This window comes from Cydia strobilella, chromosome 16 (genome assembly GCF_947568885.1).
Source record: "Cydia strobilella chromosome 16, ilCydStro3.1, whole genome shotgun sequence".
Lineage (NCBI taxonomy): Eukaryota > Metazoa > Arthropoda > Insecta > Lepidoptera > Tortricidae > Cydia > Cydia strobilella.
Genome location: NC_086056.1, coordinates 8,874,082 through 8,888,081, shown reverse-complemented (window position 1 = coordinate 8,888,081; position 14,000 = coordinate 8,874,082). Strand labels below are relative to the sequence as shown.

General features: G+C 36.9%; 2 protein-coding genes across 4 annotated transcripts in view; one reads left to right on the top strand and one right to left on the bottom strand.

Annotated features, from left to right (window-relative positions):
• Positions 1-14,000, bottom strand: part of LOC134748452 (CAAX prenyl protease 2) — a 109,292-nt gene that overhangs the window by 31,507 nt on the left and 63,785 nt on the right. The window lies entirely within an intron of this gene.
• The window catches only part of LOC134748444 (zinc finger protein 541), a 346,807-nt gene that overhangs the window by 320,905 nt on the left and 11,902 nt on the right, over positions 1-14,000 (top strand). For all 3 annotated transcript variants that reach the window (XM_063683236.1, XM_063683235.1, XM_063683234.1), the window contains one exon: positions 2,055-2,207. In XM_063683236.1, the coding sequence (XP_063539306.1) occupies positions 2,055-2,207 (153 nt within the window). The remainder of the gene's footprint in view (positions 1-2,054; positions 2,208-14,000) is intronic.

Below are 14,000 nucleotides of genomic sequence, written 5' to 3'. Positions count from 1 at the left end.
AGTGCCCAAGTTTCGTACGTGAATTGTGTCGCTAAGCTAATCTCTAGCGCAGTATGAAACCATGCATCTGCTGCACCTGTTAAAACGTGAACGTCCGAGAACGTAAGTAGATTACTGCTGGCACACTTCCAGGGGCGATGTGTAAAAACTCTGCCACCCTTATTCATTAACCAATTACCCCAAATCCGTGTCATGAGCTCTTTTCATTTAACGAGGACGTTTTGCCAGGAAAGGTACATCCAATGAGTGGAATTAAAATGCTCATATCACCCTTCGCCGAGCTCAAATAAAGAGGACTCTCACAATGACAATTTTGGCTAAAAGTCGATGCCTTAATCAAAATAAAAGCGAGAAACTTGTATTTCAATAAGACTTAAAAATTAAATAGTTTTATTAGTTAAGAAATGTAGCAAAATGTATTTAAATTATAACTACAATATTTCGGCACTGTTGCAAATACAGAGTGCCTTATCACTTATCACGAGACCATATTAACTTTAAATCGTAAAAATATCTACTTATATTAAATACACTACGTACTGATTTATAAAAGTGATAATTTTTATTTGTGGGTGTGTGCTCAGTAAAAATGGTTGAAGATAAGTAAATAACTGAAATTTAGCATTCAGATAGTTTATAATCAGTAATATGACAAAGGAGACTTTTGAGAGAAATAGGTAAAGAAATATTTTTAAGGGGACCCTTATTATTTACCAATGTATGAGTAAACACTTAAACAGACTATGTCATTTATGTAATGGTGATTTGAATCTGAATCTGAATCTATATAATGGTGCTCCTACAGTGCAGTTACTTATATCACGTTATATGTTTAACATCGTGTGACAGGGACAACGTTTCTGTGTTATATTTTGTTGTCCATGTCACACGACGTTATATGACGGTATATAACTGCACCATAATCTTATTCAAACTCCATTACAATTATTATTACTTACAGACGAGCTAAATTCGAAAACATTAATGCTTTCGGTACTTTTAGAGTCCTTTGTAAATTTATTTTAGGCAAAGCAATGGATTAATTTTTAATTTTCAGAGCTTTAATAACCCGTAACTTTGTTTAGGAAAATTAATTAGAACAATCCAAGCCGGATGGATCAGATATTTTCATGTTTGGTTAGGTTCACGTAAAAATGGTTATGGTAATTGAAAACGTTAAAAATTATACCATGTCAGATAGTCAATTGTCAATTTAGGACAACAAAATTGCCACACAATTGGCATTAACGTGTACTCGTAGAACGTGGGTGCTATTTATTCACCCTTTATATCAGACTAGCTTTTGCCCGCGACTTCGTCTGCGTGGACTTAGTAACCGCAGCTAGAGTAAGAATAGCGCCTGGAAAATTTTTCCTAGCAATCTAAATTTGAGCATATTATGCACACAAATTATCAGGCACTTCGTTAATTATCTCAATTCCACCCCGCTTTTTACTTTCTTAAGGGATGATTTTCGGGATAAAAACTATCCTATGTCCTTCTCAGGGACTCAACCTATCTCTATGCCAAATTTCATCTAAATCGGGTCAGCGGTTTTAGCGTGAAGAGGGAACACACAGACAGACAGACTTTCGCATTTATAATATTAGTATGGATTAGTATGGATAGCTCGTGACAATGCACACATTTATATACTGTATATAGATACATCATGGACACCCGAGGTCAACTTTTAATGACCTTTATTAAGTACATGTCTATTTCAGCACACATTACAACAAACGACAGTGACATTCGGAAACTCAGTCAATTGTTTACCGTATTCTTGCATACCTAAGTACGTTTAAGTAAGTTTTAATAGATTTTCCAATTTAACTTACGGTTGTTATGCGCGTTGGGACAGATATGTTTGCCGCTAGTGTCGCTAACTTTAATTATAGCGGGATTTATGTTACGCCTTCCAGCGCCATCTCCTGCTTATGCCTGTAAACTCGGAACACGATTTATTCTCAGACTTTACACATCTTACATACACCAATGAATGTTTGATGTCAGTTGAAGATATAACTGTCATAGACCGCTTTTGTTCACAGTCAAGCAACTCCGGGTCCGAGAAGTCGACGAGCAGTCGGAGCGGCAGTCGCGGCGGCAGCGACAGCAGCCCGCCGGGCACGCCGCCCGCGCCGCCGACGCCACCCTCTCGGACCAAGCTGACCAAGCCTCCGACCAAACCTAAGACAACTACCGTAAGTTTAACTGTAGAAGACACGGAATTATATCACATTAAATTTAAATTCCACAACTGGCTATGGTATGGTATGTCTTAAAGAAAACTTCTGCGAAATAAGACTGTTTTCTTAAAAAGAACCGATAACGATGCGGTTTTTCCCACTAGGCACGCTCACATGGAGTTCAAAGTCAGCGGGGTGCAATTCCCGAAGTTTAAACAATCATATAAATTAGTATTGGAAGCAATTACTGCACATCGCATCTTAAATGTTACCGTACCCTTACGCTGCCAACACTGTGAATGTTCAATGTTCATAGATACCTACGTACATGTGACAACCATACAATTGCAACAAGTTTATAGCCTACGGTAATCACTTTCCACCAGGCCGTGCGCGCATTTGTCGTCATCTTGATGTAAATTAATTAAGAACTTGCAACCGGAAATGGCAAGATTTGAAGTTCGTCAAATATTCTGGAAGAGATCACTACTTAGCGTTGAGGCCGCCTGTTGTTTACCTCTGCCTTTATGTGTTATGTTTTTTCTTTTGTATATTTATGTTGTCGTTGTGCAAAAAATAACATTTGTATAGTATTGTATTGTATCAGATTTTGATTTGACAACACTGCAAATAAAATGTCAAAAAACCTGCTCCTGGAGCTCGATAAAAATAATTAACAAGCCAATTCGAGCGTACTGACATCAGAATAATATCTGAATGATGTAATTTAGTTACCGTGCGTCTCGCTCGCACCAATACATACAGTCAGCAGCAGAAGTTGCTAAGCGGGTGAGGTGTTCAAAATGATCTTGACGCGACTTTATTGTTAAGAGAATAACAGCGTGTCAAGGTAATTTTGAACACCTCGCCCGCTTAGCAACTTCTGCCGCTGACTGTACATGTACAGACAACAAGACAGTGTGCAAGCGAAATGCACGATAACTGAATGACATCATTTTAATTAGCCTGTTAGTCCGACGCTATTCAGGTATTATGTTGGTACTAGTAAATATCAGGTTGGCTTATTGCATTAGGATATAGAATTACAAAAGCAAACCCCAACGAACGGTTTTTCATCGGTAACACGACACTCACTTTGATCTGCCGAAACATGAAGGGCTTGCATTCAATTCCGCAGTAACCGACGCGGTGTAACGAGGAGGGTTTGATTGCTAAATATCAATGATATTTTAAAGCTTTGCTATCGAACTAACAATTTGCAGCTTCCAAGTTCATTTATTTATTTATAGACTTGTCTTTAACTAATGCGTAGTCACTTACCTACTTAATCACACTACGTACATACCTATCGCAAAAAAAATATTTCACCGATTCATTTCATAATGTAATTTGATTTGCGACAGTGCTGCGGAACACGTTTATTTTTTGAATTCCGCTTAGCTGACTCCGTATTTTCAAGGGCTCGACAATCTGTTTCAGTTATAAGTATTATTTAATACAATTCAAACAGCCTTAAGAAACATCGCCTGACCGATTTTCGATAAAATGAAGACATTATAGATAGGTAGTATAACTAATCTTACAAACGAACAATTCTCTGCAACATTTTCCCTGAATAATGTGAAATAAATTAGACGAAATGAATGTAGGTCAACTTTAGTGATAAGCGAATAACGGAAGAGGAAGTTTTTGGCAAAATTAGTGGCTTGCCCTGCAGCGTTACTCATTATTATATGTTTACAGAGGATTCTGACCTCATTATTCGTTTTCTTAAGAATTATGACTGCCGTAACTAAACCTTGTTTTCCCCGACTCCCAATAAAGAGGAGGCTATCAATTCTTTTGTACAGTCGCCATCAGATATATTACAGCTTTCAAGAAGATCAGAAATATCTGAACATGCACTTTATCACCTTGATAATAGAGGCTTTGTTCAGATATTCGTGAATACCCTGGGCGCTCCGATATATTTGATGGTTACTGTAGTTGTACCTACCTTATTCGTATAATAAGTGATACGCCACGTTTTAATCGTAATAATGAATGATGAATTATATGACAAAACTTCCGTGAGACACAGACATATTAAATATATTAATAACAGGTCACTCACGTGTTTTAAGGCGAAATGAATTATATGAATTAAAATGGAGCCATTTGGTAAAATATCTGAATGCAAATTAATCACTAGAAGCGAATCCTAATCTGAACTCAACTAATCAAGGTGCTAACAAACCAACTACTTAACATGCAGTTGTGTCACGAGTCGTGTCATAAGGCATCCTCGTTCGCACTAACTGGTGGTATCTACTCGTAAACGAGATGCCTCATCACCACAGCCGCTTATCGCAGTGCATTTCATACGCGCGATCGTATCATATACTACTTACTTACTTAGGTACTCCGTTTGCTCGGCGACCCAAAATGAGACTTGGCCTTTGACACAAGACAGCCCCACTTTTCTCGATCCTGTGCGACCTCTCGCCAGTTGGTGACTCGACGAATTGGTGAGATCGTATCATATCAATATCAAAAATGAAACAGATTTTAAAACCTGAATATCGCTTCTAGAAACACTACGGCATGCTAAAATATGCGTAAAATTTTACTTCACTACCTCGACTTAACATCTAAATTTCACTAATGGTCTAACTAATGCTACTATATATAACTACATAACAAAAGTATAGAAGCTGATAAGAGTTTGTAATCTGCGGCGCTCTGTGATTGAACTAACAAACGTAGCTTAGCTACGTAGGCTGAGCTGAAGCGTAGCGGCTGTGTAAACTTACACCCGTAGCGCCGTAGCGCCTGCCTACAAGTTAACTTGACGAAACTCGCGTTTTATCTACGCAACCGTCGTTATTACTCCAACGCAGCTTTTGGTCAGATGTTTCTCTAAACGCTATTTGAAATATCATTGACTTACTTTAATATATTATAACTATGGTGTGCGATAAAGGGCTGATATTATGATGATGATGATGATGATGTGCTTCATTATTATTATTTTTCATTTTGTCATTCAATAGATTCAGATTGAACCCTTATCTAACAACTATTCCATCTCCAACTACTCATTATCTATCAACCTGTAATAAGCCTGTACTTATATCAATGTAAAATAATAACACTGTAATAATAATGTAAATAATATTTCATCACACTTGCGCAGTAAGCGTGCTATTTCACGCATGTGTAGCGGGAGCTAAAGTCCGTCTTACTCCCACGGGAGTTATAGCTTTTTTTATTACATCACTAACTCATACGAATCAAGTAGGTTCTAAGTAAAATACTTGTTAAAAGTCAAGGTATAAAATGAGTTTTACTTTCAAAATACCTACTAACGTTTAATTATTTTGTTTATGTTTAAAAATATTTAATTGTATTAATTTAATACCCGTTTAATGTTTTACACAATTTTCAATCGTGACTGAATGCCGGACGGTTCCGTGCCTTCGATGCCTAACCAGTCAAAAAATGATAATATGGCGGACGAATGTCTGAAATGTCACCGTATTTAAGAAAAAATTGTTTCGCTTATTTAGCTTTCTCTTTGCAAGTGTGACGACAAACATTGTGTGCAATTCCAGTGGTCAAAATGTTGCAAACTCGAGTCTTTAATTCACTCCAATCTGCGGTTGTCGTGAACTTATATCTATAGACCTCGTTAGCAAACTTTTACTAACCCCCCCTCGTTGCACAATGTAGGTACTATTAAACACAGGAAACACGTTCTTTGTGATAATTTTTTTGTGTATGACCTATATGGGAATTTGTCGGACAGAAGATTTTCATTTACTTACGATATAAGTATTTCGCACCGTAAAGATAAATTCTCCTCCCTATTCTAAAACGATTCCCACATTCCGATCTTCAATAAGTTCTCCAGCGATAAACATAATTATCTATTCTAGTTTGATAGCTATTCAGCGACCGAACCAGACTCCCTTCTATTCGCAACACGTCTACGGGCCGGGACAGGTGCACGCACCGGCTCCCACGATGAGGCTCAGTTTCGCGACCCACCCCGTACCACAATCCCTCAGCGATAACATAATAAACCACTTTTATTTACAACCAGTGCTATTTGGGAGATACTCGAAGGGTAATTTGGAACGCGCAGTACGGGGGCCGTGCTCGGTTGAATTATTAAACCCTTACAAAGGCTGATGAATGGGCGATTTAATTCGGTGGACGTTTTGCGCTGCCCGATCCGCGATGTATCGGTATTAACATAAGAATCCGCAGGCCCGTTCCCACGGCCCATTCTATTGTTTTCTCTCAATGCTAGAGTATTAATAATTCTGCTCGCATTTTGCCCCTCGTTTTATAATAATGGACAATTATTTTCTAGTACTTAATGGCAGAACAGTTGCGAGTCTGGAAACATGCCTCGCTAATTGCAACGATGGTAAATATTTAAATATAAAAAGAGCAAGCGTCGCTTTAATTTATTTAGCTAATATTTGTATTTGAACGGTATAACGGTCAAACCCGATAAGTCTAGATATTTTGTCACTTAAATGAGAACTTTACGCACGTCACATACATATAGTTCTAATTTCGAAACCCCATTTGCACGACTTATCGGGTTTTACCGCTCACCCCTAGATATGAGAATGACTTTATTTTTAGTTGATAGGAAAGTCTCTCTAAGACTCATTCAAAGAGAGTGATTTGTCGCCAAGCTACTACCTATGTCCCTTCACTAGTTACTTTATGTGGCTTTGTGCAGTCAACCATGCATAACAAACTAACATTTAAAAAAAACATTTGTAAGAACTTTATTTCTGTTTGTCAATTTCATATAATTCTACCGTAGCCTAGAGTTTTAAATAACAGTGTTGCCTGTGAATGTATATTGTTTGTCTTTGACGCTAACATTTTCATGTCATCCCTATTTAATTAACACGCGCACAATATTAATTTAACATGCACATAACTACCGCCAGTCCATCGGTAGTCTATTTACACGGATTGCCAGCGTTACGAGAGCCCCGTTTTCGTTAACATGAATTAATAGCACTGGTGATTTCATTAGGGAAGAAATTTGCGGGGGATCAGTGGTAAATGGGTAGCGAAGCACGCCGGCTGGCTTTATTAAAAGCACTCAGTTTGATCGGACCCCGATTTGACGTCACCTGCAGGAAGCAATATAGCCCTAACAAACACAGGCTCATAATTACAACCTCCGAACAGGTTTTGTTCGCCATGTATTGACAGCGGAATTCCTTTGAAATCCGTTGTCGCTTTGTGCGACTTTATTATTGAATTCGATAAATATGTGGTGAATTTGTGTATCTCCGTCATTTGTTGTCATACGCCTTGGGGGATTAATACATGTGGCTGTGAACGCTCATTTCGTTTACAATCGCAATATGGCTGGATTTAACTTTGTTTGCTGGATTAAAATGTTAACGGTGTTTCAATTAACTTGCCCGTGAAGCACACATGTGCTTTATGGGCTAAGTATCTACCTTTTTCTTCTACCGGTTTGGAATAGGTTATAAATTTCATACAAAACCAAACATTAATTATAGTTTAACAAATTCAATTTCAAGCAATTTCTATTGTCCGATACGTTACGGGAAACAAATCGTAAATATCCGTAATTAAATATTTAATAATTGTTTGAGCACCACGTCACATTAACACTATACAGAATATAAGTTTCCTTTGCAACAGAAACAGAAATATACACGTGCATAGTTGATTAAAGTACATATCAGGTAAAATTTGTATTACAAATATTGCTTTAAATATGTTTCCGTACTCCATTTAGATTTATTTATTTAGATTACCTCATTGGCTCTATTTAAATAGGTATCGTACCCTACTTGTATTTCGTTAGATCTTACTCGAAAGCACTCAGTCAACTTTCAATACCCAGATATTGGAATATTCTTAATGAGAGCTTCTTGGTCAGTGTATAAGCAGGGATGGCCCCTGCAATTCTCGCCGCGCCCGCAAATTGTATTTGTCCTCCGCGGAGCGACTTTTCACCTCGTCCTGGCAGCGGTTGCTCGGAATGTAAGATTCGGTTCTTTATTATCTAGTGTTTTGCTTGGCCACTTGAGGAAATATAATTAAATTCGCTTTTAATATTGTTCCTTTAAAGAATTTCTACTTATTTAATTAGCGTGCTCATTCCTTTTTTTATGTATTTATTTAAACGGGAGAATGATTTAATGGCCATTATTTATTTAATTTACCTTAATTAATTACTGATTTTATTCTGTTTATCACCATTGCATAAATAAAACTTGACCAGTTATTACTTGAATCAACTCAGTATGCGAGAAACCTCAAACCTTTTTCATGTAAAACCTAACAGTTAGATTTTTTCTATGAACCTGACTAGTACCTACACAATTCGTTTAAAATTGCTAAATACTCGGAATTTTAATAAAGCCTCGAGTCAAAATATGTCCGTACCCACCCGTACCTGTAACAGCAGGCAGTATGACTGCATGCATGCATTTATTAAATACTCACGTCGCGCTTTATCCCTTTAGTCACCCTCTACACCTATCAAATCCATAAAACCTTATGAACATTTTTAGTTCCACAACTCCAGCGGACGATGCCACGCAAATATTTGTTAGTTTCGTGGTTCATAGCTAAAGAGATTCGCGTCTTGTTGTGTGCTGTCGCTCTGCAAAACTCATCTCTGCTTCAAATTCGATTCTTTTCAACTGCCACAGCCGTGAATATTTCGTACTTTTCAACAGACAGAAACAAGTTAAAAGTTCTTTGTGATTTAATATAATTCTGTTTTAATAAGAATAATATTTAGGTACGTATTAGAAACTGTTTGTTTTGTATAACACATTTTTTTATGTTTTGATATGTTACGAGTATTAATTTTGTACCTACATTCGTATTGCTTTTTTGTTGTTGTTTTTAGGGTTCCGTACCCAAAGGGTAAAACGGGACCCTATTACTAAGACTCCGCTGTCCGTCCGTCTGTCTGTCTGTCTGTCTGTCCGTCTGTCCGTCCGTCACCAGGCTGTATCTCATGAACCATGATAGTCAGACAGTTAAAATTTTCACAGATGATGTATTTCTGTTGCCGCTGATTTTTTTGCCGTTTTTATAGATTCTATAGGGGGGGATAGGGTACGGAACCCTTCGTGCGCGAGTCTCGCACTTGACCGGTTTTTTTATTCAATGATATCCATCTAATGGAAGGTGCGAATGTTACACGCACTTTATGGTTTATTTAAAGGTACGAAATTTGAATATAGGACTCGCGTCCTTTTCAGTCCTTATTTTAAAAAGCAAGAAGTAGAGAGAAGAAAAAAAGGACTCTAATTACAACCCAAAACACTGTGGTCAGAGCTCCACTATCCGTCGAACTTACAGTGATAAGTAAATTAACAAGAAAGTACAAACAACAGTTTGACTTTCACTCATAAAAAGTATTCAATTTATAATAATATATATCGATCTATTTCCTTTTTTCATTCTGAATATCAATGTCAATGTAAATATGTATTTTGTCCAAAAAAGAGGTAACGCGAAAATGTCAGGATCAGGTATCAATAGCATAAAAATTTAATGAGTAAATAAGGATTAATGTTTCTTAAACTAGTTCGGATCTTCACGCGAGGGGTGCCTAGGCCCATCCATTAATAATGTAGGGTGACAACGACGCAGGTGGCGCGTGAGCGGGTAAACGTCGCGATGCATAATTGAGGACGTGTTCCTACCGCCGTTACGTGACTCTCACACTCTCCGTCCATCATCTCAACTAAAATCTTCACTTACTAATACCAGACTAGCTATTTTATTAAAGTTATTAACGAACTAGTGAAAACATTAAAACGGAAATAAGCATATTTTAAATAAATGTTTAATTTCAATCTGATGTGATGTTGAATTTTTACCCGACTATGGAGAAGGTTATTTTATCAGTATGTACGTACCCACCGTAGCGTCAAAACTACTAAGCCGATTTTGTTGAATGAAGTGTCCATTGATTCGTTTTATGACTAAGGTAATATATATACATATATGCACTATTATAGCAAAATTTAAAAGAGAAAGAGGACTTTGTACGAAAATAACCGTAGGTTAAAGTTTTTCTAACGTTTCGCTTGTTGATTATTAGTAGATATGTATGTATATATGCAAAACTACTACTAATAATACTGTTTGAATACTATGAATAGCTTGTAAATAAGTTCACATTCTGTATTATTATTTATATTAATTTTTAAACTACAAATACTCGTAAAAACTCGCACTTAAAACAGTATTTTTAACTAAGGGCTCTGGAAAATTGATTATGTATTTGATACGATTAACCCTTCATGTATGTATGGCTTATAAAATAAATAAGATTAAAAAAAAAACCCTTCATGTATTAAGGATGTTCATCATCAATATCGGATGACTTATTTATAAGTCAAATGCTGACTACGTATGCACTGCATGCCAAACGCCCTATTTAAAATTCTAAACAGTTTGACCTTTTCTCTAACGCAGGCGACCTGTGACCTCCATAAGTCGCCACGTGGCTATGCATTATGCTGAAATCAAAAGAGCCTATGTATATTAGGAATATTAAGTTTTTAGCCCGTTTAAATCAACCGTCATTTCCCATCTTCAAATATCTAGCGTACATTTAATTTTATATTTAAAAGTTATCGCGATTCAATTCACACGTCAATAATAAATACTGTGTTCAATTTTAAGTTTAGGTATAAACTGCAACGGAAAATTTACATGATCACTTCCGTACTTCGTCCTAATTTATGAAATGTATTTATCCATTTTTAACTTGACACTATCCAACAGAAATTTATCTCATGGTCACATCCGTGCTTTGTTCCAATTTAAGATATTTCCCTCGGGCTGTAGAGCACTTGAAATTGTATGAGACTTGGTTTGTAAGGCTTGCGTTAATAAACAGTTGTGTCCAATGGGTTTCTTGTTTTATAGTAAATTTAAAGGTTGGTAAAAGTGCCTAGACAATTAATAATATCTGAAATAGTTATACTTGAATTTCTTAACAGATACTGTTGCAGGCAACTGTAACTACTCGCGTAGGTATATAAAGAAAATGGCTAAAAACTCGAAAACGGAGGACCAAAAAATCACTGTTCTTATACAGAATAGAATGAAAATGGATTGTTTATTGTAACAACGGAAAAATATACGGATACGCTCTATAAAACAAATTAAACATTTACCGTCACATTGCGGTTTATGAAATATAATCCACTGACAGACGTAGATACGAACAGCGGAGACTAAGTAATAGGATTTTGCGTTGACACCCTCCGGGTATGCAACTGCAAAAAAAAAACAATTCAATGTGATTTGACTGAAATCAGCGTCTGTTGCCAACCCCAAAGCTTTATTAACTTATGTAAATTTACGAAAATCATAATATTTTGCTGACGTTTTCATATTAGCACTTAATTTAGTTCTACCGAATTGTTAATATTGACATTTGTAATTAATGATTTTAACATTAGTTGCTGTTTGTATGTGCAATTATTTATTTTTATCTACCTAATACCTGTTTATTATATTTTAAGTACCGACCAATTAATAATAACTCGGTCAGCGTCGAATTAAATTATGCAAATGTTATTCTATAGTAGCGCAACGCTTTTGTTCGTCGACTGGTCACTTTATCTTATGATTCGCGAGGTCGCATATACCATTGGGGGGTCATCTCTTCGATATCTTTCCCATACTGGACCATATCATTCCATGGCCGAATACCGTGAGATAAACAACTCTGCCCTATTATGTAACTCCTGGTGTTTTAGTGCTGTTGAACTGAATAAAAGTGATACAATAACGGTGTGGTGTCGAGATGGACAATTGGATAACGCAGTTGTTTCAAACACATACATTTACGAAACCGCCCCCGAAGGTATGTCACTAAATAATATGTCCCATTTGCACACATGTTATAATCACAATCGATGTGTCACATCACAATGTTATTGGTTAGCCATTCCTTTAAAGAAAAAAGTGGGCCTATGCCCAGCAGTGGCACTATAGGCTCCCAATAATTATAATTATAGGTTGGTTTGGTCTCTCGTCTACTAACATATGTATACGTATTTTCCTACGATTCGAAGATACAATTAAACCGCAAATTTTCACCTTATGCTTACGGTATGCTTATTCAATTTAATCACTTTGAAGCATAAATCTCGCTAATTACATTTAATATAATAAATGCTCTTGTGTGCCTGTATTTACCTATAGATAACAATATTTTTATAGATTCAAATGTTTTTATTGCTTACAATAAGCAGATATCTGTTGTGTAATTATTTGTAATATAAAGTATTTTTTTGCTTGTATAGTTGTTACTACTTAATGTAATAGACAAAGGGGAATATAGGATCGACATTATACTATTGTTCATTCACATTAGGTAACGTCAAAATATACATTTAAATAAAAAAGTTAGATATTTAAAAAAAATTTGGAGACAAACTTTTACCTGCGCGCAACCAGAATATATCACTTTAAATTTATAGGCATCATAAATCGATTCATGCAAATCCATGTAGGTAGGTTTAACTGTTACTGGGGCAGGCCGCGGTCTTGCGGCGGACATTGCAAACTTTAAGCATGCAACTGTCGCATTCCGAACACACAGCTTAGATTTACAACTTGCATATGCAAGCAATCGCGCTAGCCACAACCATTTGTTAAAAGTTGCACCGAAACAAACCGGCACGAGTGCGGTACACGGATGATGTATGGGAAAAACGCTCCTGGTAGCGCTACCGAACAGCTGCTCACCTACCGCACATTAACCTAACGAGCAGCCCTAATAGCGCCGTTAGGGTTGGCGCGCTGAAAAAACCTTCAAATCAGATAAATTACGTGCCCGACCCAGTTTTAACATGTGTCCCCGGAAAGCGTATTAGTCAACTGGCAAAAACGCCTATCTAGCAGACAAGCCCTTATCGCGTATGCAGGGACATTATGTTGTTATGCTCGGGCGGCTCAGGGAGTTGTTGAGCATGCGTTTATCTACGTAAAAGTAACTTAACATGTAGCAATCATTATTTAGGATTACGACTGGTGTTACAAATCATAGAAGATACAATTACACCTTTGTTGGTTATTCTGTAACAAGGAGTTTGTTTTGTTAAGTTCGTAGTGTAGTTAAGCAGTACGCTGCAAGTTCCTTAGTAAAACATTATTTTTATAAAATATTGCGGAAATAGAAAGCCTAAAAATGTTAAAGCCTTCTTGTAATATTACAGTCGGTAAGTAAGTGTGCATATAAAGCTGTCCGCAGCACTGGTGCACACTTAAATCTACGAACGCGCGATCAAAGAGAATATTGATATTCCACTAAGCGAGTTACCGACTACTAAAAACATTCAAAGGCAATTTTAAAGTTACATAAAACTTATCCTATCGACTTCTGTTCGTATTTATCACTCGCCTACTTATTTATCTTCCTCTTTTAACTTTTCAAAGCCCTAATGGGTTTTAAGGGAATCAAGTAAAAGTCGTTTGGCAGTCGTTGTTGTTCACCTGCCAAGCTGCTTAAACTGTGCCGGAGGTATCGTTTGGAGGTTATTGTCTTCGTAGGTGTAAACTTTCGGTGCCAGCCCTGCGCTCTGTCCTTAAGCCTGTATTCTTCTGACTGTGAACTGTAATGCGCAGTAATATCGAGGAATATTTTATGAGATACTAACGATGGATTTTTGCCAGCGCCTCCACAATGGCGTTAAAGTTCTCACTGTGCGGCGGACGTGGCGGTGCGGTGCGACGGAAATCCGCAACTAATTAAAATTTTAGCTGAATGAATAACTGCACTGCGTCCGCCGCCGCCGCTTTGGTGAAAATATT